This window comes from Haemorhous mexicanus, chromosome 3, assembly GCF_027477595.1.
Source record: "Haemorhous mexicanus isolate bHaeMex1 chromosome 3, bHaeMex1.pri, whole genome shotgun sequence".
NCBI lineage: Eukaryota > Metazoa > Chordata > Aves > Passeriformes > Fringillidae > Haemorhous > Haemorhous mexicanus.
The window spans coordinates 99,189,779-99,216,058 of NC_082343.1; the positions used below are offsets into that span (position 1 = coordinate 99,189,779).

The window sequence follows — 26,280 nt, forward strand, 5'->3', positions numbered from 1 at the left end:
ATAAACATAAGACTTAAACTAATACCTCATAGGAATAAGGATAAAAAGAGAAACTACTAGTAGATGTATACAGTGCAAGGTTAAAGGTACTTATTAATGATACAACTAGCAAAGAAATAATGTAGCTTAGGATTCGGTGTGTGTTACCATGCAATTATTGATGCGGCACACATCAAGATCCTTTCCCTCAATTCCCAGAGGGAAGTAACCATGGATTTGTCTTCACATTCCAGGGAGGAGTCTCAAATGCTTCAGGTTGTGTGTCTAGAAGGCTTCTGCCTCTGCGGTAACTTTTTTGTCTTTTATAGTTTGTAAAACAGCATCTCTTAATCAGGAATATTTCTTTTATCTCTTCCAACATCTGCTCTCCAGACTGAGATGTTGATTCTTAGCAGAGTTCTGAGCCCTTTTGGCAGAGATGACCCCTTGCTTGGCCTTTTCAGCCCCTGAATTATCTCTTCTATATGCACCAGTCTGTGGCAGAGAGGAGGAGGTGGTAGGATTCCTGCCACAGCCAGCCAGCCAGCAGGGGCACCTGCAACCTGCAGCCACCGGGCAGGTGGAATTTTACTGCTGATACGTGAGAAGTGAGGGTTGTATGAGCAGAAGTGGAAATATCTATTTGAAAAACATGCTAAATACATGCTGAACAATTTGCTGAGGAAGCTCAAGATTTGGAGAGGTGGAGGTTGTGAGCTGAGAAAGCCCTTATCATGGGTACTCCCCATCTTGATGAGAAAATTTTCTTGAAGAATTTCAACATATCCTTGCTCACCACATTCTCTTTTCTTCTTTTGGGATGTGTAACAAGAGCAGGCTGTCTGCCTTTTATGATACATTTTGCTGGGTCTCACATTCTTACAAGATCTGTTTCTTCAGTCATTTCCTATCTTGTAAATTCCTCATGGTACCTGTCAAAAGTTGGTAAGAAAAGGAACATATGGCTGATATGTTAAATTCTAAGACGAAAGCTAACTCTATCCCAAGTGAAACCAGGACAAACTATCTTCTTACCCCTCCAGGTATCAGACTGTTTCTTCCCTTGCATCCATGCAGGACAGGTTACAGGCTTCTCTAAGTCTTATTATTCCACTTTCTTGTTTTATTTTTCCTTTCCCCTGTATGTTTCCCAAAGGCCTGGGGAAAAAAAAAAATCTGTTTTTTTTTTTTCTATTGCAAACCTGCCATGTAGTATCTGTAGGTAATTTGACATCTTACTTCCAACAAGTAAGGAGAACTTCTGAGACTACTTCTTTCAATAAATACCAGATGCAAATTTAGAAGTTGGAATAAATTTATTTTTTAAAAAATCCTGTAAATAATGCAGCAATGATTTCTTTCTTCTCTTTGTTCACTTTTTCTTATCTTCTTGTTTATCCACTTTTTATGTTTAAGGACTACTCTATTATCTATTAAGGTCATAGTCTGTTGTGGTTTGAGTGTGGTGACTAGATAGGACCAGGCATATTTAGTCATGGCTATTTATCAAACATACAATATATGTTTGATATGTGTTGTATTAGATCAAACATATAATTTCTCATTTGCATATGTTCTTTTTCTGGGTTAAGTAAAGGTGACTAGTTCCCTTGAGGGAAGTCCAGTGATTCTTGTCTTATTTGGTAATTTTGATGATGTGTAATGGTACTTAACCTGCTGGTGCCCCTATGTTCCATGGGATTTGTTAGTGTGGCCATTGTTACAAACATTACTGTCGATAATAATCGTTTGTACCCATTTTTGCCAATATCTGTCTGAAGTAGTATAAGGCACACAGCACCCCTTGATAGTTGCAGAGCTTAGCCCAACTACTCTTAGCCCATAGGCACCGACTCAGGCTAACAAGTGGAGTTGGTACCAGGAATTTAACCTTGTAATGCTATTGGTCAGTGAAGCCGAAAGATGGAGAGGAAGTGACACCATCACCTTGGGGCAGTGGTCAGCTTAGTTACCCCCAAGGCTGTTTTTGGGGACACAAGGAGGTGTGACCTTGGCAGCTCTGTCCAACTCGTAACTATGTCCTACCCTAAGAGAGTTACTCCCGCCAAATTTAATGCTTTCAGCATCCAGGTCCTGCAGAAGTAAAGATGCCCACAGAGGACACAAGTCAGCACAGGGATTCTCCACTCAACCTCCTTGCTATGGGGACAGGGCAGTTCAGGAGGACACTGGTAGGGTCATCACAGTAGTCTTACTGATAAGTAGAAGGGAAAAGAACAAATTAAAGGGTTGGTGATCTGTCTCTTCCAACCTGTCCTAGCCATTGTGAATGGGTTTGTTTCCTAGAACAGATTCTAGGAAACCTGAAGAACATGGACTGTGTCAAGTGCTCCAGCCAATTCTGCTATGTACTTCAGTTTGATGCTTGGAAATAATATTTTTATTCATTAATGTTTTCATTCAGTCTGGAACAGAAAAGTAAAATATTGTACAGGCAGAGCCTTTTTTTTTTTAAATGTGTCTTTATATCAATGATTTTGGAGTGCTTCAAAGCAGAATCTTTTTCTGAAATCCCCCATAGTACATTATTCAGATAGATAGATAGTTAGATAGAAAGAAAGAATACTTTTTCTAATGAGAAGTCTTTTACCACAAGTGCCAGTCCTGGGTGTTAACAAACTGGTACTAATGACATATTAGGTAGGCATTGGCCTATAGGTGGATATAAAATCTTCCTAAAACACAGTAACAGAAATAAGCACTACAATTGCCTTCTCAAGTTGCCCATTAAGCTCAGTCATACCACTTCATATGAGCAAATAACAAGACATAAAAACCTTCCCAGGGATAAAATTTCTCTCATCATTGTTTTTTAACAGAATCTAGTAAGTCTTCTGTGTAGAGCTGCCTCATACCTAAAAGATGGTTATTTGACCATATGGTTCTCCCCATATTTGTAAGTTCCATTAAGTTTTCAGCTAATAAAAGTATAGCAATTTTTTCAGCTGTATTATTCATTTTAGCTGTTATAAGCAGCACTGCACCTGTTAACAAGTAGTCACTTCTTTATACAGTTGTTGAAATTGTGTTCTTTTGAATATTGTCTGCATCTCGTATGGATAATATATTCTTTTGCATCTGCTTTTCAATATATTCCCTGTCTGGCATCATTCTTGGTGTTCCTGAAATTTTCTGCCTCACCAGTTGACAGCTTGCAACAATAAAAGGTTTCAAAAATACAATATTTCATATTGGTATCCTGCCAATTACAGTTTTGTTTCTTGCATTCTGTATATTCAAATGCATCCTGAAGTTTTATGCGGGGTACTAGTTTGTCCTGTAATCTCCTAGAAACAGAAAACCAAACAGGCTGTTGTGCCATGGGGGGTACATAATTGCTTCTGCTTGGTATCACACCTGTAAAGAGTGATGGTTACAGCATGTACATCGGGTGCTTTGGAACCCATGAGAATAAGGAGTTTCAAGAAACCATAGATACTATTAAAAAAAACAAAGTTTTTGCTAGTTAAAAAGCAAAAAATGTTAATTTAAAAAAATGTAAATTTCAGCTTTGCTGTTCAGATTTATAATTAGTAAGACTGTCTAAAGAGTTTTCCTTGCCTATAATGAAATAAAATTACAGTCAACTATAGCACTGTATTTTTTATTTTTTTGACACTGATACAAATGTCTTTCTCACTTCACTCTAAAACCATAAATAAATTCATCTGGAAATAAAAATTATACCTAGCCTGCAGGCAAGCAAAATGTGAAATAAGTTGTTTGTTTGTTTGACTGAGACATACACATTGGGCTTTCAGCTGCATATGTGCATGACATTAATGTCACAAAAGATAGGTTTGTTTATTTCCCCACAAATATTGCAGTTCAGTTTTGGGAAGATGTTTTGGAGTAGAGTTTCTTTCATAGTTACTTGAAAAGCTACTGTGGGTTTCAGTCCAAATTTCATAGTCATGAAATATTTTCCTTGCATAACAAATTCAGGACTGATTCAGACCTTAAGTCTACTGAGCTGACTGTCCTTTTTCTGACAGCAGCTATTAATGTTTCCCTAGAAAAGCCAAACAGGGCAAGAAAGTTGTTTTTCTAGTCATACCAAATTATATATGGTCATAGAATTGAAATAAATTTATGTAAATTATCTTGATCATGATACTTAACCATACTCAGCTTATAGCATTTTTCTTTGCAATTTGAACATCTTGAAAAGAAGAAAGTTTTTGCAGTTTTTAAACATACCCTTTACTAAGCTGTTATACAGGAATAATTTAAGTATGAGTTTAATATCTTGTTTTAATAGAAATATTTAAATACCTATAATAAGCAATACTATGAACTATTTAAATAGAAAATCAAGATTATACCAATGTTATGCAAATAGATTGCTTCATAGGACTGCCTATCAAGCATATAAAACTGCATGTTAGCTCTATTTGAAAGTATAAAATGCCAATAAGTAGTACTAGTTGTCTTTTTTTTAAAACTTCCAAAGCTATTCATGTATCAGCTTTCTGTTTGTTGTATTATCATGCTAAAGCAAACTAAAATGTGAAAATATTTATTGCATTATCTCTTCCTAATGATGGGGTATATTAGGATAATATATTTTCAAGGTCTGAGTATAGGTGGAGTAAAACAAGAATTAAGTAAGCAGACAGCCATTAGCTCCTGGGAAGCATCTCTTGGGATTGAGTCACTGAATTCAAAGTTAGGGATGTATCCTGATTCAGATCGGATCTGGACTTGGTCAGCAAGTTTGATAATTTTGATCAAAAGTTATGGTGCAGTTCCAAATAAAGAAAAAAGCTATGAAAAAAATTGCATTAGCATGGATTTCAAAGAAACTGAATTATATCAGCTGAAATTGAATCATATAAACCTTTTGACATGTCAGGTGCCATGTTCATAATGCAGCAGTTTCCAATTTTTAGCATAGACTAGTGTAGTACAGTATTCATTGGAACAGAAGAAATTTTGAAAATGTATGAAACAATTCCTAATTTATTTTTACCATATGGATTATTTTTATGTTTCACCTAAAATGAAACTGAAATTCCAGATACATTTTCTTTTGTCTTCCCCTGAGTCAATATGAACATATGTCTGGCATGATGAGTGTTACAAAAAAAAAGAGCTATATATATTAAAATAACTTGTTGTCCTAAGATTGTGGTCTTGGCTACTAAAATAAAAATTTATATTTATCTGAATTGGTGACGTTGTAAAACACCCAGACAGAAAGTATACATATAGGGGTAATCTTATATATTATTTCTAATGTACATAGAAAGAAAAAATATTTTATCTTGTATGTTCAGGAATTACTGTAAAGATTGCATTTTATCCACTACTGTTCAGCATGCTCCAAAAAAAGTTTCCATCAACTGTATAATTATTGTCAACAAATGAAGTGCTATTATTATCTTGTCAGGCACCATGAGTTACACATTATTGAAACGTCAAATTCAGCATACTGTTAGACATATGATAGATTTCTCTAGAAAAATATTGATAGAGGTTTATCTTCCTTATGCACTGGAAACTGAAATGAAAAAATTAAACATTTAAAGCAGACTATCACTAAAATTTTTTCAGCATATGCTCCAAAAAGATTATAGAGATCTGAAGATACTGACTAGAAAGCTCTGGTATTTTTGGTTGAAAAATTAGAACAAGTATGCATACGTGATAGCTATGAAAATGCACATATCTGAGCTTTTCACATCATTTTCCCTTGTCAAAGGAAGAGAATGTACAAATTTCTTGTCAGGAAAAATATCACTTCAGAGATAGAAAAGCATAATAAAGTCTGAATACACAACTCACAAGTTCTGCTCTCTGTGACAAGGAATTAATTAAGTGCTTATAAATTAATGTTGAATGATACTTAAGAACTGATTACTCAGATTCCAGACTACTTTTAGGAATTATTTCTTTTTAAAGTAAATGAGAGCCTAGGAAAATCTTTTATTCTCATTCAGATATTGTATTTTCACCTAAATTTATTTTTCTACAATTTTTTAAAGCACAGAACTGTTACACTTCGTAGACAACCAGTTGGTGGCTTGGGCTTAAGCATAAAGGTATGGGTAACACCACTTTTCTTCTTTTAAATTTCAGTATGACCACTTCAGTCTTGAGATCTCATAGTTAATATCTCTCTCTTACAGGGTGGTGCGGAGCACAAAGTGCCTGTCGTCATATCAAAGATATTTAAAAACCAAGCAGGTAACTTATGCTATTTACTTATATAGTACTGTAGTTATTAATAGTTTCTGGAATCTGCTTTTACTTCAGTAAGACAGTTATGTTCTAAACAAAATAATTAAAATGACTTGCAAAAACATAAGTATGACAGAGGAAATCTATTGATGTGCTTAGCCTTTATAATGCAGAGGATAGAAAAAGCACAAGGCAAATTTTTTTTATTCCCCACAGTAATTCACTGCCATATGGTATGACTAACTGTGCCTAGGTGCCCACAGGGAGTAATTTGTAATGTTTATTATGGTGAAGATAACACCTAAATCAGTACAGTCTATCCCGGTTAAGTATAACTTTGGCATTTATCTAGCAAAAGGAATCTTTGGGAAACCTTTTCTGACCTGAAACTGACTAAGCAAGTTGGAGAACTGGTCTGGAAAACAAAGGGGCTCTTTAATGAGGAAAAGTTGCATGTGGATGGGCAGTGCCTTGCAACATGAACTAAGGGTCTTAGATGACCAAAAGCAAAGTCGTATTCTCTTCTCTGATGGAGGTGGACATGGGGAAAAGTTTGTTCTTTTGTTTTCTGAGGCAGTCTTTTACATACTTTAGGATTTGTTGTCTTCCAAATCTTCTATGTGTTTCCTCTCTTCCCTAGTATAAATCTACCCATTTCATGTAGCCTTTCCTTCAAAAGAAGACAGACTGTGATCCTCAGTGCATGTCCTGCTCCTTAAAGGTCCCAAAGCCACTGACATGATCTTTTTAACTCATCAGGCTCTTTTCCTGCTTTGCTCTAATGGAGATTAGGCACATTTGCTTGACACCATGTTTAGACTCATGCTTTACTAGGTCACATGCTGTGCTGAATTTTTTCCTCTGCATTTTCTTCAGGGAGTCCTTTTTTTACTTGAAATGAATACCTGATTTCATCTGATACCTAATGCATACTGAATTGATTGTCTATTCCTGTATCCTATTGGAAACACTGCCTCAAGTTTCCTGTGTACAGTACTTACATTTCTTTTTATAATAATTTTTCTGCAGTGAGGAAGAGAATGTGTTTTTATATCAACTGTATATGGAACAGTGATATGCTCCTTAAATACACAGTATTTATAACAATAACAAGAAAATGTGCATTAAAAGAATAACAGTAAATTAATATAATCATTCAGATTGAAGGGAAGTAATTCTGGAAATTACTCACCAACAAGGAAAGCTATGTCCTGCTCTTTTAGGGCATAGTACTCTCAACCAAGGTTAGTAGTGAGTTTGTATATAGAATACTTGCATTCAAAGTTTTGTACATTGTGAGTAGTTTATCTGTATTTATTTGTAGAGAAACAGCAACAATTTTATGGGGTCAGCTTTTTACTTGAAATTTGAAAATCACTCCTCAGAATGTACTTGTTTTAAGAACTTGCAATCTTTTGTCTGAGGAAACTCCAAAATCAGTAGTGATTATAACTACTGATTGTAGTTCTGTATCACAGCAAGCCCATATGAAATGTTCCTGGCTGGATCAGTGAGGAATGAAGACATTAACACACCTGGCAAGGTATGAAGGAAGTAGTCAGGCAGGTTCCAGTTTGCTTCTGCATCCCTTCTAGCCTGAGTGAGTCTGTGATTCAGGTAGTGCTGCAGGTGCTAAAGATCAGAGATCTGAGATGGAAATGCATTTTGGGGCATGTGGCTTATAGCACTCCATTCCAGTTACTGCATTTCTGTGCAAGATAAAATAGAATGGAGTTTTTATTTGCTTGTTTCTTCCAGAAAATAAATATTTCTAAAAAGCATCAAAAAATTTTCAGAAGAATTTTGGAAGCACTCAACCTTCTTATACTGCAATTTTTTTTTTTTTTTATATATGATCCAACAAATCTCAGAGAGGTGCTCTTATTCAGTACAGAAAGAAGATAATAACAAAGGCTATTCACAGTGTTACTCTTCTAGTATTATACATAACTGGAAGTAAGAGAACATGTATAAATTTATCTCACAGTTGACATTGAGACAATATTTCTGGTTTTAGATTCTAGTGGTTTAATGTAAGAGAAAACAATCTGGCAATATTATTTAAGGGAAAATAAGAAGTGTTCTATAAATATGTGCATTCTCTCTCCATTTATATAATATATATATTGATACACAGACATGCATACCAAAATACAGATGTATTTACATAGAAAGGAGTATCTGTAAAAAGTTTAATAAAATGAGAAGTGTTATACATGACAGAGAGATGAGACTGGTGCAGATTTATCTAAAACTAAGTTTTGGACTGAAAATCTATATATTCATAATGTAGATAAATCACCAATGGAGTTTCATTACACAAGGTACTAATAACAGTGAAACTGATTGGCTGGCTTTAAGAATGGCCTTCAGTTAAGCGGTGAGGTTTATTGCTGCTTCAAGCAAATATACTGAATTTTAAAAAATTAAAAAGGCTTTATTGTGCAGTAGCAATAGAAAATAAATAATTTACCTGATAAAAAAGCAGTTTCTTATCAGGCATTTTACTGTTTTCTGTGCTTGCATAAAATGCCTGAATGTACATGAGTAAAATTCTCCTTAATAACTAAAGACCTGATTTCCTAAAATGGTTGATAATTTGTGATACTTTTCATGGAATTTAATGCTTTTTATATGACAACACTATAAAATAATGTTTACAACCTTACTTTGTATGGATATAGTACTATTTTTAGTTCCAAAGACAGAAGCATAATAGAATAAAACAGTTATTTCTCTTTTAGATCTCTATAAGCTTTGTGCTATGTAAATAAAGTAATTGGTTGTCTATTTTTGTACTGTTTAATTTTTTCAAACATTGGATAAGTGATTTTGTAGGCACTGACCTAAGCATCATCTGACATCATTTGTGCTTCAGTTTTTGAAATAGGGTGAACATTTCAATAGGATTTCATTCCATTATTTCACAGAAGCACATCAATAGCAGCAGTGCCTACAAATACTATTCTTATAGTTTTTACCTCTCAGCTGTGATCACTGTGTTTATAATTTTCAAATTAAGTTATTCTAGATCATTCTTCTTTCCCGAACAAGTTCACTGAAGCATACACAGAAACTCAGTTCAAGAGCCTAACTTTGCATTTTTGAAATACAAGATTGTTTGGTCACTCAGTGCTGGAGACTGATGTATTGCAAATCACAGTAAAAAATACACTGAGTTTTTCCTAAGCACGTCCTCCTCAACAGTTTTAGAGCAAGTTTTGCTAATTCAAATGACTCATCACCAAGTCCGGCCTTTTAAATTTTCTCTATTGATTCTGCCTTCCATTCTCTCAAAGATTACTTTTTTTTCCTACCTCCAAAACTTTTGCTAAAGTTAATTGAGGAAGGAAGAAATTTCTGTGTCACACAGGATGATCAAAAGTAAATGCAAACTTTAAAATATAATGTAGAGTTGTAAACTTGAGAGTAAAGTGATATAATTAGCCACAGAGTAATTTTTATCCCATAAGAAATTATTTCACTTCCAAAACCAGGTGTTTTTCCTAACCATATATCAAATCATCAGTTGACTCAGGGTATTAATAACATTGCTGATAATGTCCCAGATTATGGAAAGAATTATTGATGTCGAAACTTCCAAGTAATGTTCTATAAGCCTAATTCAGGCTGGTTTGTATTTCGGGGGTTTTTTAATGCAATTTGTTATGGAATTGGTTTTGTCTTTTCCTTTTGAAAGTGGCTTAAGATGGAGTAAATTGTACTCATTGCACATTGATTGGTGATTTGCTATTAGTTTCTCGGTGTGTTATATTTTTATATATGTGGTATAATCATGCTAACAATTCATTTAAGGCAAATAGTGCTGAGGACTTACAGTCAAATAAATGTAGAGTCCTATTCTTAGAGGTATATGATGTAATGTCCAGAACTTGTAAAGGAATCATATCAGTCAGGTTTTCTTGTTGTACAGTGAATCCATCAGATTGACAAAAAATACTTAGAGAATCTTCAGATGCTATATGTGCATAAAGTGTACAACATTTCATATGTTTACATCTTACCCTATGTATTCCCATTTTTAATTACTGAAGATTTTTTATGAGTTTGTAGAATCTTGATGGTGGAAGTTGTAAAAATGAATGGATTTTGAAAATGAAGTTTATCCTATGTAGAAATGATTTACCACATGAAATATTGGAAATTCTGTTTTTTTAAATATCAAACAATAAAGTACTGTTTTGTTGCAGAATTATCCAGTTAACAATCACATTTTAATCTGATGCAACTTTTTATTTTGTGAGACCTTTTGCAATAATTTTACTACTGCTGCGAGTTCTGCTCATAGCTTGTGTAACGTGGAGTCAGACAAGCAGCAATGATGAAACAGAGCAGTGGGTTCAGCTCATAAGGCGTGATGAAAATAGGTAAATAAAATTAAATAAAGTGCAATGGAATAGGATTAGTTTGCATTGTGCCAGTTCCAAAAAAATCTCCTTTAGCTTTAAGAGCCAAAACTAATTAAAATCTTATTTTGAACTCATTTTCCCACCTTCTGTAGCAAAAGTTAACTCATAACCTACATTCTGCTGTGTTGAAAAATCTTCTGTTTATTCTAAGTCTATTTCTAACTGATGCTGTCCAGGACTGGAATGAACTCCAGACATTCAGCAACTGAAACATTCTTGGCTTAAAACCGTGTGCTCTGCAAACACAGACTGTGTCCAAATATCACATCCTGGCTCCTGCATTCAGGACTGTCTGGAGGACATGGCATCAGTTTGATGAGGGCTTTTACCAGTTTCCCATGCCAAAGATGGTTCAGTGTGAAATTGTGATACCTCCTCCATGGGTATATTTCTGGGTTTTGGTGTTGACTCATCACCAAAAGGGTACAATCTTAGTAACCCAGCCCGGTCTGAAGAAGCTGGTGGGCATGATGTGAGATTGCACCGAGCTGCACAGCCTGGTTCTATCCACAGCTGATGTTCTTCATCCCTGCAGCTGTATTCACCTTAGCTTCTTCAGCCTTGGATATTCACTCCACTGAGCCAGCCAGCTCAATAGTAAGGATGAGTTAAGGACAAACAGAAGTATTTATGTTTATAAGCAAGCCAGAATGGATGAAAAATTTGTTACACATTATGCTAATGAGGGTGAAGACTGAATACAAGGCTGTCTTTGAACATATAGCCTCATTAGAACATAAGGCCTCATTAGAATATAAGACAGCTGAAGTTGGGTGGTGTTTAATTTTTGGATATTATTTCCTAATATCACTTTAAAATTTCTTCAGGATTTTGTTTTAGCATTAATCTTATTTTCTATCAATCTTTCATTATCTTTGACAGTATTATTTTTCTTTATTACTAGAAAGCTAATGATATATGAAGTTAGCATACTCGTTGTTCTTTCTCTTGGACCTATGCCTCCATCTCTAAACTTATTTTCAGAAGGCATGAAAGAACATTCTTAATATTTTTGATTTCTTTTTAACTGTTGTCTTCTCAAGACTAGACTGGCCATGAAAGGCAGTACCTCTTAACAAAAGGAAAATCTTAATGAACTATTGAAAATCAACAAGTAAAAGCAAGGTATTTTGATCTCCGATTCAGGAATTTTTTTTCTATTCAACCCAGTAAGTATATATTTAAAGTCCAATGTCTGTCAATAATTGAGTTGATATAGTTGTGTTTTAAATCACAGATTAAAGGTCTTGCTTGCAGCAGGTGTATCTTTACAGTCAGGAGAGTAATTATGTCCAATTCATGGAAGAGGAGGGGAAAAATACATGTGGATATATTGAAGTTGTCTTTTGCATCTTTAAAACTAATTTTTCCAATCTTTTCATTTAATCCAGTTTCTTAACTATTCCTTTGGATTTGCTTCATGCAATTAAATAACTTATGCTTATATTTAATGTTAAGCTTGTGAATTGAGAAATCGATAAAGTCAGTGCAGCTCACTGTGTGCTTTAAGCAGCATTTTTTGTCATAGGATATAGTACCTTGTATGTTTCTCATGTGATTCAGGAATTCAACAAAAACTGAGAGAAAATATGTACTGTGACCAATCTTGAAAAATATAAAGACATCAGATTACCTACGACTCAAATCTGCATAGAGATATGCATCAATTAACTAGTTCTAAGTAAGTATTTCCAGAGACTCTATTCAGCAAATTTACCATTTCACCACCTTAGAAGTTTTGGAAAATTTGATACAGCCCTTCTTCAGCCCTAGTGGATAAGAAAAGTAAGCAAAGCAAAGCTAGAATTACTGGTTCGTTTCCCTTCTTACTGAGTGCAAAAGAATTTTTAATAGTTCATGGCACTGTTAGAGGTTGTTTTTTTTTTTTTTTAGAGATTAGAATGATGGATCATTTATATTTTGAAATTTTTTTCAAATTTAATGTACTCAAAAATAAGATTTTAGGTTTTTTTAATTATTCTTTTCATACCATTACTTCAGAATAAGCCCTTTTAGGTTTCCATCCTGCTTTCCTTCGTTCACTATTACTTTTGAATTTAATCAATGTACAGCATTTAATCAGCATTAAACCTCTTTAAAGATAATTAAGATGAAGAGTAAAGGTGATGTAGCACTATTTTTCAAGTAAAACTTCAAGAGGCAAACCGGATTCTGAAGAATTTGCATTTATTGTTTCAGTAAATAAGGTAGCCCAAAGTTCTTTTTGAAGTGCTTTGGTTTAATGTTGCTTCATTTACACATAGTGACTGATAATTTTAGAGTAGCCTTTCATAAGCACCTTTGTATTTGAGGATGCTGACAGTGGAAGAAAGTTTCACTGTGTGGAAGATTTTACTTAATATTTTTGTCGTGTAGGAAGAATGCAATTTCGTGGAAACATCAATAGACGTCTTGAGATTTAAAATATGCCTTAGAGAAACAGGACTGACTTTTTGTCTCCAAATAGTTTTTCCAGTCACTTTATTTCTAAACTATATTGAAAATTCTGCATTGTAGTGACACACCCTCTACAATTTCATTTATGATAAACATATTTTTGAGTAACCATCATTGATTTTAAATTATAGACCATTGGCTAGACCCAAAGACTTTCATCACAGACATGTCAGCAAGCAGCAAGTGTCCAGCTTATTGGTTTAGTATGCAGCATAATGCACTTCTAGAGAAAATTCTCTGATTGTCCCAAATGCTGTGCTTGTTTCAATTCATAGAGTGTTTGGTATTGACCACATAATGCTCCTTCTCTCATTTACTTATGTGGACAGCCTTGATTGTTTTTCAAGATCCTGCAAGCAGGATATAATTGCTTTGTGCTCTTACACTATAACATTTATTGGCTAACACCCATGAGGTGGCCGGGGATATTGCAGTGATGAATACTTGTGGAATGAGCAGTGGTTCTTTGCTGATCTGGCAGTCAACAGTCCTGGGGGAAAGGTTCAGCCTCCACTGTTCCATAGAAGACAAGGGAATTGTCTTCTATGCTGCCAAGTTACAATCCTCCATTTACCCAGTTTTCTTCCTTTAGGTTTTATACATTTTCATATCACTGCTTTTACTTTTTAAGCCTTAAGCTGTTAAATAGTGTTATTTCAACAATTTTAGCTGTGTCTAGAATTTAGTCTTTCCTTTTCTGCATGAATACTAGTCTGTATTTTCTTATAACTTTTGTAACAATGCAGCAGTTTTCTCAGAAGACTTAGACAATGTTGCACAACTGTGCTGTTGTGTCATTATGCAGTGGATCACAGATAGATGAACATCCAGAAAAATGGTAGTACCTACCTATGTGCCCACAAATCTTCATCATGCACTCTTCCATCAGGACCTCAGCTTTCACACAAGCATTTTCTGGTTCAGTATGATTTGCTTTCTTGCCCTAGATTTTTCTGTTGCCACCTCTTACAGAATTTTTTTCCAAATTCATTTCTTACATTTCCAAATCTCTTTATTTACTGTACTTTTTCCTACATTGCTGTTTCCAGCTGATCTTCCCAAAAGCAACATCTGCTTTAACCACCCAGCAGAGCCAACAGCACAGAGCCTCAGGAAAGCAGCACTGCTGCTGCCCACATGTGCTGTCCTCAGAGTGGCTGACTGGTACTTGTTGAAGAGCAAACAAACACATCTGCCTTGCTGCAGAGGGTTGGACCATGAATCCAACTGTGACCCCCACACTGACAGAGTAATATCTGAGGATTGGCTTGCTAGGGTTTTCCTCCTGAAGGAGGCTGAGGACACACTGTTCCTGTGTTTCACTTTGTTTGGCTGCTGTCCGGGTCCTATACTGATTCCAGCTTCAGGGACTATTGCAGGACTTGTAAGCAAGATCTGCTTCTGCTTGCTGGGGCCTCTTGCAGCTGTTACTGGCAGCAGGAATGTGTCCCAGTGTGGCACTGGTGTGCCCTAGGATAGGATGCTTAGGGGTCCACAAAACAGAAAGTTTGTTGTACTAATTTTCCTTGGTCAGCTTCTCTTCACTTGAGAGCACTTAGACTGGAGGACCAGTCTGATCTCATTTAAAATCCCTGAAACTTACAGTATGGATATAAGGAGCCTCATCAACTGCTTTGATTCATGGTCTCTTTCTGTTCTGCCTCTTCATACATGCTTTTTGTGTCCTGGTTTTCAGCTGGGATAAAATAAATTTTCTTCTTAGTAGCTAGTACAGTGCTATATTTTTGATTGAGTGTGGGAATGATGTTGATAACACACTGATATTAGTTCTCACTAAATAGTGCTTTCCCTAAATTGAAGACTTTTCACTGTCCCATGCTCTAACTGCAAACAGGTGCACAAGAAATTGGGAGTAAGCATGGCCAGGAGAGGTGACCCAAACCGGCCAAAAATATATTCCATGGTAAAGAAATATTCCATCCCATAGAACATCATCCTTAGAATAGAAACTGTGGGGAATTGGTTGGGAGCTGCCAGTTGCTGCTTAGGGATGGGCTGGGCATCAGTCAGCAGAAAATGAGGAGTTGTATTGTGCATCACTTGTTTCTCTTGGGTTTTATTTCACATTGTCTCCTTTCCATTTCTATTATTATATTATATTTCAATAATTAAACTGTTCTTGTCTGAATCCATGGGTTTTTTTGGTTTTATGGAGTTTTTCCAAGTCTTCTCCACATCCCTGGGGGCTGGCATGGGATAGAAGAAAGGGGTTGGAAATGAGGGTTGAGCAAAATGGCTGCATGGTAAATAGTTGCCAGCTAAGATCAAACCATGGCAGCTTGCTGATACAAACAATGCTTAAAATTTCTCCACTCACTTCTGAGTCAATCAGGCACTGTGGAAAAGGCCTGCATCCTTTGAATTCTTCATTTTCTTCTTTGCCTCAACTGGAATTTCAAACTCACCCTCTTCCTTCTATCTCAAATTCAAAGATGCTTCCACTTTTTTCAAACAGTCCAATGGCCCTAATATAAGCACTGAATTAAAAATTGTTCACATTTTTCACTATTGGTGTATTACTAACATCTCAAATAGAAGTTTGGTATTGACATGCCCATGCATCCCCTCTACCAGTGTATGTACCCAGAACAGATTACTTCAAATTGCTTTCTGACAGTTTTGAACTGCTTTAATTCTGTTAAATTTCTGTACATAAATGTCTTTTCTATGCCAGCTATTAAAAACTATATGCGTGATTTAAATACAAAGTAGGATGAGAAGTGGGGTAAAGACCTCCAATGCAACTTTTAACATGATTTTTAGAATAAATAGAGAAATATTTCCTAAGTATTTACTAATGAACTGTAATTTTTATCTGCCAAAAGAGTGATGAACAATTTCTTTTTTAAAAAGTGCTATTTTGTAACAAAGGCACATATGCAGTAGCCCAGCTAAATTGCAGAAATCAAGAATATTCTATTCAGTCTTTTCTTTCTTTTTTACTTCTATTTTCATTTCTCATTATACTGTCTTGGTTAACACTGATGGCATTCTTCTGAGCCTCAAGGTGTGACCTTAAAGGTCATGTATAAGACTAATAGGCCTTCTTTAATATTATCAGTCTTTTAAGGATAAGAGCCTTAATTTTAATTAATGTATGCATTTAATGAGATAAAAATCCTCAAATTCCAACCAAAAAAAAGTTAAAAATTTGAAAGTTAGCAAGTAGACCTCAAAAATGTCATTGTTTGTATCTATGGAGAGTTGATTGAAGTTTTGTGACATTATCTCCATTAACTCTGTAAGACAGAAATTATGCAGAATGTATGCAGATCAAAATAATGTTATTCTTAGGGACAAAACTAATTCAAACTTCATGTTAGAATTGTATTAAATTCTAGTCACAACCTCTTTAATTACAGCAGTCCCTATTTCCCTTTTGTGGAAGAATAATGAAAAGTGTGAATCACATTTTCCACATAATTTATTGAAATCCTTCATTAGTGAGAATTGACATTTGTATTCCATACTAAACAAGTTCTTTATGGTTGGAAAGTAGCTCCCTTAATTTGTTTAAAATTGCTAGGAATCAATTACCTTTTTTGAATGAATACTGATTGCTGTGCCATTGGTATTTTCACAACCAAATCAGTTTCAAATGAGGATTACAAAGAGTGTGTTAAAGCAATTGCTGGAAGAGAATATCGTGGTTTTTTCAGTTCTACTATCAATTAAAATCTACCCCTTCTGTAATCCCACAGCTGAACAGACAGGAATGTTATTTATAGGAGATGCAATAATACAGGTCAGTAAACATTCACTTTTTTCCACAGACATTTGTTTCATACTTGCTTTTATTTCAGTAACTAACTTCGCATTACAAATCATTTTCTCCCTATCGTATCTGTTTTTAGGTTAATGGTATAAATGTAGAAAGTGCTACCCATGAAGAAGTGGTAAGTCATTCCACATTGATTTTTATTAGTGTACAAAATATCTTATGTCCAACCTGTTCTGTTTCTGGTCTTGTTTCAAGAATTTACTCTTTTTTACTATAAAGACAGTGCTATTGTCAGGTTTATCATACATTTGATTATTAAAACTTTTCCAGTTATTTAATTCCATTTTGAAATCAAATTTGCCACAATGTTTGGTCTAACCTAAACAAAATAATTTATTGAATAGTGGTCAGGTTTTATAGATTTGCTTCATTTATCAGACTGACTGTATGAGGACAAAGCCAGTTTACATTCACTCGATGTGGAATGCTTTTCCGGTCTGCAGTGCAAGGCCTTATAGATAAAAATTGTTACCCCTGTTGCCTGTTTATTGGCAGTATCTCAGAATAACATCTGCAGCAACCATAAATGACATGGGCTTTGGCAGTCTTATCAGCAGGGCAGAAATTACATGGGCAAAGGAACCAAACTTGCTTTTATTACTTGAAGGTGATCTCTCTAGGTCAAGATAAAGTGCAGCTGCATGATCTTGCAGTCCTTTTCTTGGTGTTGATTAATACCATTGAGCTGACTCTCTTACAGACACTCTCAGTAATAGTTAGATCTTTTGTGTATTAGTGACCTGCCCTCCTGCCCTCCTGCTGCTTGTGTTGTTATTGCACAGAAAAAAAAATTAAATTTCCAGAAAGCTACTCCTCACAAAATGGTAAGTTACTTCCCTTAAGGATTTTTTGTAAAAACCAAGAAGTGGTCCAGAACTGTCGGTGTAACACAACAGAGATGAGGAATGAGAGAGAAATGCAAAGTGCTGCTCCTTTCCCTTTTCGTGGGAATTCAGTAGAAGCCTTAAGCACAATTGCTATTGCCACTGCCTGTTACTATAATCAGAATAGGGTTAGAAAAATGTGTCAGGCAGTAGAGAAAAGAAATAGTGGTTGAGATAAAAGTCCAACCATTTTTATGAAATAATGGTTGAGATAAAGTTCTCTTTATTTGAACATGTTGGGTTTGCACTTTGAAGGAAATGCTTTAAAAAAGAAGGTTTGGGCACCAGAAACACCACTGAAGAAGGTATATAACATATTAACTTGTTACAATATATTAAGCTAGTAATATAGTGATAAAAATTATAGTCCAAAAAACAGGAGGTTAAGGATGAAGACCTCATCTAACTTTTCAAAAATCATACCTACATCTTCTCTCTCTGTAAAGGATGCCCTAAATGTCACTCAGGTTAAATGAGAGGTGCTCCAGCACTTCTGTTCAAAACACATTCATCAATGAGGCTTGGGTATTCTTAATCCACTCTGGGTTCAAGTTTAACCTTGTTAACATAATACAATGAAAGCCTGTCAAAGGTTATTGAGTCACTCTTTTGGCTTGCTCTATATGCATCTGGCATTAAGGGGCAGAAGCAAATATGTTTCTTACATTATTGGTGTTGAACTGATGTTTTTTTTCTGTTTGTTTGTATTGTTAGTTTGTCTTGTTGTGGTTTAAGTATTTTTTTTTTAATTGTAACTGTAACAAATGTTTTCAAAAATTTTCTTTCAGTTTTTTATTTTGTTTGTTTGTTTCACAATGGCATTCCTAGCTGTTCAGACTTTTCCTCTGTTTGCTTTTACTTTCTGCCATTTTAGAATGTCTGCTGGTTTGCCCTTGCAGGATGTGAGGAGGTGCACTCAGTCAGCACACACTCAGAAAACCTTTATTTGACAAAACTGAAGCTTAAGTGTGATGTACATTAATATGGCTCACAGGTGTTAAAGACCTAAAACCCATTGGGGTTAATACATGGGAGGAGGGAAAAAAATCTGACAACTTTAGGAAGGGAGGCCAGTTTGTTCTGCCTGCTACCTACCATCTTCCCTCCTGAGAGGTTTATGTAGTTAGCTGGTCCTGCTTGTACCAAATAGGTAGTTTTGTTTCTTGACCCTTGAACTCCATCAGTGTTAAAAGGTGATTACTTCTGGACAAGCCAAACAATTAGCTACTCTGTCAGCAACAATTTAACAACAAACTGGCTCTCCTGTTTTTTGCTTCTGATACTACATTTTGTTTTTCTCCACAATTTTTCAAACTATCACACATTAGTTCTGGCTAAGGGTGTGGATAGAATAAATAATTCAGAATCAGTGCCAAGAAAAATTCTGCTTTTGTAGTAGGTAATACAATAGTGTGGAAAATTGAAAATAATTTCTTTTCCTTGAAACTTAAGTTTATTTTTAGAAATAGTATACTGGTGTGGAGAATGCAGAAAATGTTAATTCAGAGATTAATATAGTTTCTGTATTGTTTACCAGAGAGGCAATTTAATTTTCTTTTCCTGGTGGATAATCAGGTTTTCAATGTGCATAACATGAAAGGAGCAGTCAGATCTCCTGAGTGGAGAGAAAGAGGGAAGTGAAGATAAAGGAGTATTTTGGTTGAAGTTTGCAAAGGTGTACCACTTGGTGTTCTTTGGCTGGGACTTCAATTTTCAAGATATTCACAATAAACTGTGAAAGGAAATGAAATGTGAGGTTGCAGTTTTCTGATTCAACAGAATTTTTTAGATTCATAGAGTCAGAAAATGGCTTGTTTGGAAGGGATTTTGAAGATCATCTACTTCCAGCACCCCTGCCATGGGCAGGGACACCTTCCATTACACCAGGTTGCTCAAAGTCCCATCCAGCCTGGCCTTGAACACTTCAGGGATGGGACATCTTCAGTTTCTCTGGCAACCTGCTCCAGTGCCTCACTACCTTCACAGTAAAGAATTTCTTCCTAACTTCTAATCCAAACCTCCTCTTCCTGAGTTAAAACTGTTCTCCCTTGAACTATCACTACATTCTCTTGTAAAAAGTCCCTCTTCAACTCTCTTGTAGCTCCCTTTAGGTCTGGAAGGTCTCCCCTGAGTATTCTCTTCTCCAGGCTAAACAACCCACAGCCTGTCATCATAGGAGAGGTGCTCCAGCCCTTTGAGCATCTTCTTCACCTATCTGATAATCAAAGGGCTGAGCAGACTTCTTGGCATTTTGTGGTGTAAGTCTCAGAACTTTTCTCTCCCTGCTCTTAGTGAAAGAGATTCAGAAAGATTTTTGTGAGTCCCTGAGGTAAGCACTGCCCTCTGCTGAAATGCACTAGAAGCACCTGCTTGTTTCCACCATAAGCAAATTGTAGGAAATGTGATGAAAAACCATCTCTGTTGCCTTTCAAAGGGGAATTGGACAGGGTTCTACATAATCTCTCATGAAGACTGCTTTATATGAATCTATGATTAGTTCAAATGTAATTTTGTATGAAATTAATCCTATTTCAAGGATTAATAAACTGGTTATTTCCATTAACTAGAAAATGCAGGAGAGGGTGTTTAGTTATACAAAAATAGAAAATTAGGTGTTGCATGGATTTTTTTCTATCTACTATATCTTTTATCTTTTTTCTATATACTATATCTTATTTATGTATTTTATAGTAAAATAGTTAATATTTTATAGTAAATTAGTGTGTTTACACATTTTTAGTACTCCTCTTTGGAATTTTGCTCAGTGATCCAGAAAAGTACTTGGAAAACATTTTTTTCTTTTTATTTACAAATATTCTCACAGAAGGACATTGTTAAATAAACAATATCCATTAAAACAGAGAATCTATTCAGTAGGAATAATTTTAGATTTTCAGAATTTTAACAGTTTTTAGTCACTAGTAATGAACTTTTAAAAAATATTTAGTACTTCAGATGTTTACTGTAATGCTATTTAATGTGTCGTTGGCATGGCTGGCTGGCAGTGATGAACATGTTCTTTAGGCTGATTAACTGTGATTCAAGGATTGAACCTGTAAATTTTTTTTCTTCATTGAGCTACTGTGATTTTATTTTCATTTGTGCATTAACTAGTTTGGAATTGAAGTTTTCTGCATGTTCTTCTGGAATTCAGTTCCAAATGGTGGAGTGCAGATTATGAATTTTATCCATGTAATATCAAAAAAAAGAGATCAAATAGAAAAATGGTGGAGAATGCATAACTAGAACAGGCACATAATGGTTAACTACTCAATAAATATATCAAAACTAATAAAACAGTAAAAAACATAGAGCTAGAATGATGTATTATTAAAATAAAATAACAAAAATAATTATAAAATAGCTTTTCAAATAGATACTTGAGAAGTAGCAAAAATAATTTTTTAGTTACAATTTTACTGTGCAATAATATCTTATTAATATGACTATATTAATAAGTAGATTTTATTGATTTATTAAAATAATTAATATTCAAACAAATTAATATATGTATTTACAATGCGAAAATTGAAGTGTCATGCTCTGTTGATGAAACCATGTGTTAATATTGGAATATGTAATTCATTAATATTTGAGGCAAAAACTTTATGACATTTAGAGAATTAAAAAATAAATTTTTTATTTGATATACACAAAAGGTTTAAAAACTTAAGATTACTGCTAGAAATAGTCAACAATACAGCCCAAACTTCAAGGAAATTTTTTTTAATAGATTGCCCAGGTAGTTGCTACACTAACATGTAGAGATACCCCTACAGACCTCCATATATTTCTGACCCTAGACTGACTATTAACTTCAAATTACTCCTTGAATTTCTGCAGTTTTTCCTGTGGGATGCTTTTTGGTTTGAACATGCTTTTTCACCCATCAGAAAAGATGTTAATAAGTAAAAAATGAAGAGTGTAATTCAAGTACAACAAGTAAAAAATGAGAATTAAATGAAGGAGAAATGAATATTTTTCTATGTAGACAAACTGTATGTTTCATTTTTGGGAGGTCTGTCTTAATGGTAGCAATATTGCAACTTCACAGTACTTTTAGCAATGCTCTGTATGATTTACTTGAATAGTTTGTCCTTTGTACTGCAATTTTTTTTTGTTTTCTCAGCATAAAACAAATATTCTATTAATATTGGAAGGGTAATTCTACCAGATCCAGAAGAACCAGTAACCGAATTTTTTTCACCTCATGTGAAGATTGTGTGATTTCTCTGCATGAAACCATTTGATGTCATGAAACCATTTGATTTCTTTCTTCAACTGCATGGTTCTTGCATTTTCTCAATAATTTCTAGGGTTTGCCATTAGATTGTGTAGATTGCTTTTGATTTTTCAGATTGTAGTGAACTATTTCTGCTTAGAGTTTAAGCCAAAACATTTAGCATCTTATACTTTTCTCACTCTAGCTAATTTCTAACACCGACCTACGTTGTCATTAGGTATTCAAAAAGACATTTAAGGGGTTCTACACATCAATTTTTCTATGACTAGTTTCTGTGTAAGAAATTCTCACTCGTTTTTGATTACATGTATTGTCTTCCCAATGTGGTGCTGTTATCATTTTCTTTAAATGGACAATTTGGGGTGTGGAGTAAGGGTGTCTTGAGTGGCTTAAGGTTTTGATGTGCTCCAGACTATGAGAGTGTCTCCAGTTACCTAAAGACGTGTGAACAGGAACATCATGGGTAGAATCCATCACCCAGAAGTAGTATTAACAGGGAGCTTGCTGAAATGATCTCAGACTGACCCCTTGCTTTCTTTATTTTTAGGGGACTTATATTTGGGATCAGCCAATGTGAACATAATGAATTGGACCTGTTTTTAGGTTCCTTTCAAGCACAATGCAGTTTTGACATACAACTTTTCAAGAAACTGCATCATTTCCATAAGTAGGTTTTCAGTGAGAAGCTCTTTACGCATGAAAAATTCATAAAGTTTATGTTTAGTTAATGCATTGTTATATATTTATAGGACTACAGACACACCCAAGAAAAGTTATCAATCTTTTAAAGATTTTACTTTCTTAACTTTATCTTAGCAGTAGTTCTCATTGTTCATTTGTCATTGCCTCAGTTCTAAAAGAATACTTTAGTCATCTATTATGTGGGCAGCAAATACCTGTGAATGCTGAATGTACACCTGCAGGACAGCTGCACACATCAGACCTGAGGCGGGAACTGGGAGAAGTGAACAAACTCTTCTTTTGAGCAGCAATTATTAATTATTTTAGTCTAATCACTTTCATTAAGACTTACTGTGTACTTCAGAAAATTTGCTGCTGCCATGTAGGTGGGAAGAAATAAACATCAATAGCAAAAAGGCTAATATGTGATATTTGCTGGACATAGTTTTCTTTCAGTTGCCCTATAGAATTTTCCTGAGCTACTTTCATGGAAATTTAGTCACAGCAGAACAGGAGTTATCATGACAGTAAGACAAATAATTCTAAAAATTTTTCACCTTGTTTGGTTGAAAACTATCCAAATTTAATTTCCTTTCTTCAGGTGCTAATTTCCCATAAGTATTCTGTATCCCAGCACTGAATAAAGATAAAGCTACATAAAATCATCAAATTATAATAAAACTTTACAACTTTGTGGAATGTACAATTCATGATCATTGTTTCCAGATGCTCTAAGAAGTATGATTATTTCCTCACTGAATGCATCTGGCAACATCTCTCACTAAAAACAAGTTATAGGATACTTTTGGTCTCCAATGTCTTTCACATGCAAATTATAAAACTCACATGCTTTAAAACATGATTTTGCCATTTAAATTTGCATCCATTTGCATCCCCTTACTGTGCTTTTGTAGGAGATAGCAAAATTTCAGAGAAAGATTTTTTTTAAATGGACTAACATTTAAATGGACTAACCTGTGTAAAATGTACACCTCAAAATATTATGCAACTTTTGTAATGTAATTGTGGAAATCAACTTTATTTCAAGCTCCAAATATGTTAAGAAAGTATTCATATTAGGTAGTTCATGTTTCAGCACTGCTGTTTTACCTCCACCATTTCACAGGAACTTCATTTCCTGTGTTAGAGAAGCAGCAAGTACTCTGGCATTATGAGCATTTCCAATGTGCATAATCTTTGAGCACAAAAGCAGGATTACTATAATTAAAACTGATGGAAGAATTCAGGTACCTCACACAAAGGAGCTTTAGGAGGAATTGAAATCTTTGTTAAGCTATAGATGCAAAATGTAGCACTTAGGTAAAGCACAATAGTTTGGCTGGACAGCTACAATTTTAAGTAATTTCTAAGGGTACAAGGAGTTAAGATATTTAATTTTTTTTTAATGCGTTTCTTTTAAACCCTTTTAAATTTCTATTTATTTCTTTAATAAATGTTGAAAGATGTACAAAGGATTTATGAGAAATTATACCAGCCACTTTTTTCATAAATAGAGGGGCACTTTCTTCCATCTCCTCCTCCACCTCCCACCTGTACAAAACTGAGTACCATAGAGGTTGGTTAAATACATGAACAAAATGGGACTTGGAATAAGAACAAAATGTGTAAGCTATCTGTGGGTAAATCAGTGGGGAGGGTGGGGGAGATGGGGGAATTGTCTTTGAAAGGGCTGGTAGGAAAAGAAAAAGCTACTTCATAGCCTCATGAGCAGTATTGTATTATGTCCCTTGTTATCCTTGACAATTAGTATGAAGACTCCTGCTTCCTTTGATCCTGATATACTGTGCCCAAAGTAGTCTGTCTCTTCGTTTTTAGCCACCCTGCTCACTTTCCACTCTGGCTAAACTAACTTAAGCCAACTTAACTCCATCTCATTTCTCTCTTACATCTTCCTTTTCCTATCTAAAAAGTGTTTTGTGCTTTTCATTCATTTGCTGCCTTATATTAGGTGACCTTTCATCAGGCTATAGAGAATTTTGAAGTGCTGTACACTCTTGCTCAATGTTATCAACACAACATAGCTGCAGGCTAATAAAGAGTTACTATGCACCCTGGTGAGTCTAAAAAGATTAATTAAATAAATTGTTGTGAAAGATTAGACTTAGGCTGTTTACATAAGTGATACTCAGTTATTTTGTATTTTTAAGGGTTTTTTTAATGGAGAGGGAAATATAAGTTATATAGAGGCCTTACAACCACTTGAAATTAATCCATTAATAAAATTGGTGTATTTCTGATCACAAGGGAGATAAATCTTTGAGATCACAGTAGATATTGTACATAAGTACTATTTCTCTTCAAAAAGTTATTGACTTAAAAAAAATGTGATCTAAATAAGTAACTAGGTCTTATAGATATTACTAATATTTCAAACTCATTTGTTTAGTAGCTGACTTGTGGATGAATAATAGCACCTATGCTTGTTCCTTATTGTAGAGAGCAGACAAAACAGAGAGCAGAAGTGCATTCATATACTTCAAATGCCAAATATTCTAGCACACTGCCTCAAAAGTATTAAAGGACTGGATTAGAAAATCAAACGGGGTTTTGGTGGGTTTTTTTTTTTTTTCTGGTCTGATATTATAATAGGCATCAAAAAGTATAATACAAAAATGTCAAGTAGAAAAAGTATAGCCCTGTATTTAAAAAAAAAGTATAGCCCTGTATTTAAAAAGTAAGTATAGCCCTGTATTTCTGTTTTTATGTTAAATACATAACTGTATTTAAACAGTTATGGCTCTAACTGTAATCAGTACTCAGAGGGAAGAGAAACAAATTCAGAAGATTGTAACATGACAATGGGATTTGAATGCTATTCCCCTTATCAAATAGCAGGTTAATTTCTCAGTGAAGGAAATTTTTAGTATTGAATAAAATAATATATTTTATGGTGGTCTGTGCTGAATAAATATAAGCCTATACAGTAGCAAAAGTACAAGGAATCATTAACAGGTCTATAATGTTCTCAGGACTGCAGTCCTGAGACAGTATAAAGAAGTTTCAGGTATGGCACTTTGCCTAAAAAAGATTTCTCTCTGATGTGGGCTGAATATTGCAAATGATCTGCAGGTTTATGGTGATAGCAGCACTTTCATGTCTGTGGAACTGGGGAAACAAAAGCATTAAGGACTAGCATAGAGATCACTACTGCTATGAAATATGCTGAACTTTATCCATAGGTATTCCTTTTATTCTTTTATGTTCATCTACATACTGTAAAGTGGCAGTGTACACACAGCTGACACCAAAATTGGTGGCAAGCATCAGGCCTTTATTATTCCCCACTACCACTTTTGATACTTCTTTTCTCACATGCATAGCACTGGCATGCTCTTTTACTCTTTTGTGATGGGTCAATACACATCAGCATTCCACACTTCTCCTTCAATGCTGTTCTTCTGCCTTATGCAGCTGCACCCCATTAGGGATGAAGCTCGGCCATAGCCCCATTCCTATTCTCCCACAATCTATTCTCTAACAGTAAGGAGTTTAGTAAAGGAGAAATGTTTTTGTATTCTAGGTTCCTCAGTTCTTTAACTCTGAAAGAATGAAGATATGAGTTATTATAAATAAATTCTG

The 26,280-nt window shown here is 34.7% G+C and overlaps 1 protein-coding gene across 1 annotated transcript in view; it reads left to right on the top strand.

Moving 5' to 3' along the window:
- Window positions 1-26,280, top strand: part of SNTG2 (syntrophin gamma 2) — a 137,936-nt gene that overhangs the window by 22,285 nt on the left and 89,371 nt on the right. Inside the window, exons 3-6 of the mRNA XM_059843310.1 lie at window positions 5,988-6,044; window positions 6,132-6,189; window positions 16,793-16,836; window positions 16,946-16,987. Of these exons, the coding sequence (XP_059699293.1) occupies window positions 5,988-6,044; window positions 6,132-6,189; window positions 16,793-16,836; window positions 16,946-16,987 (201 nt within the window). The remainder of the gene's footprint in view (window positions 1-5,987; window positions 6,045-6,131; window positions 6,190-16,792; window positions 16,837-16,945; window positions 16,988-26,280) is intronic.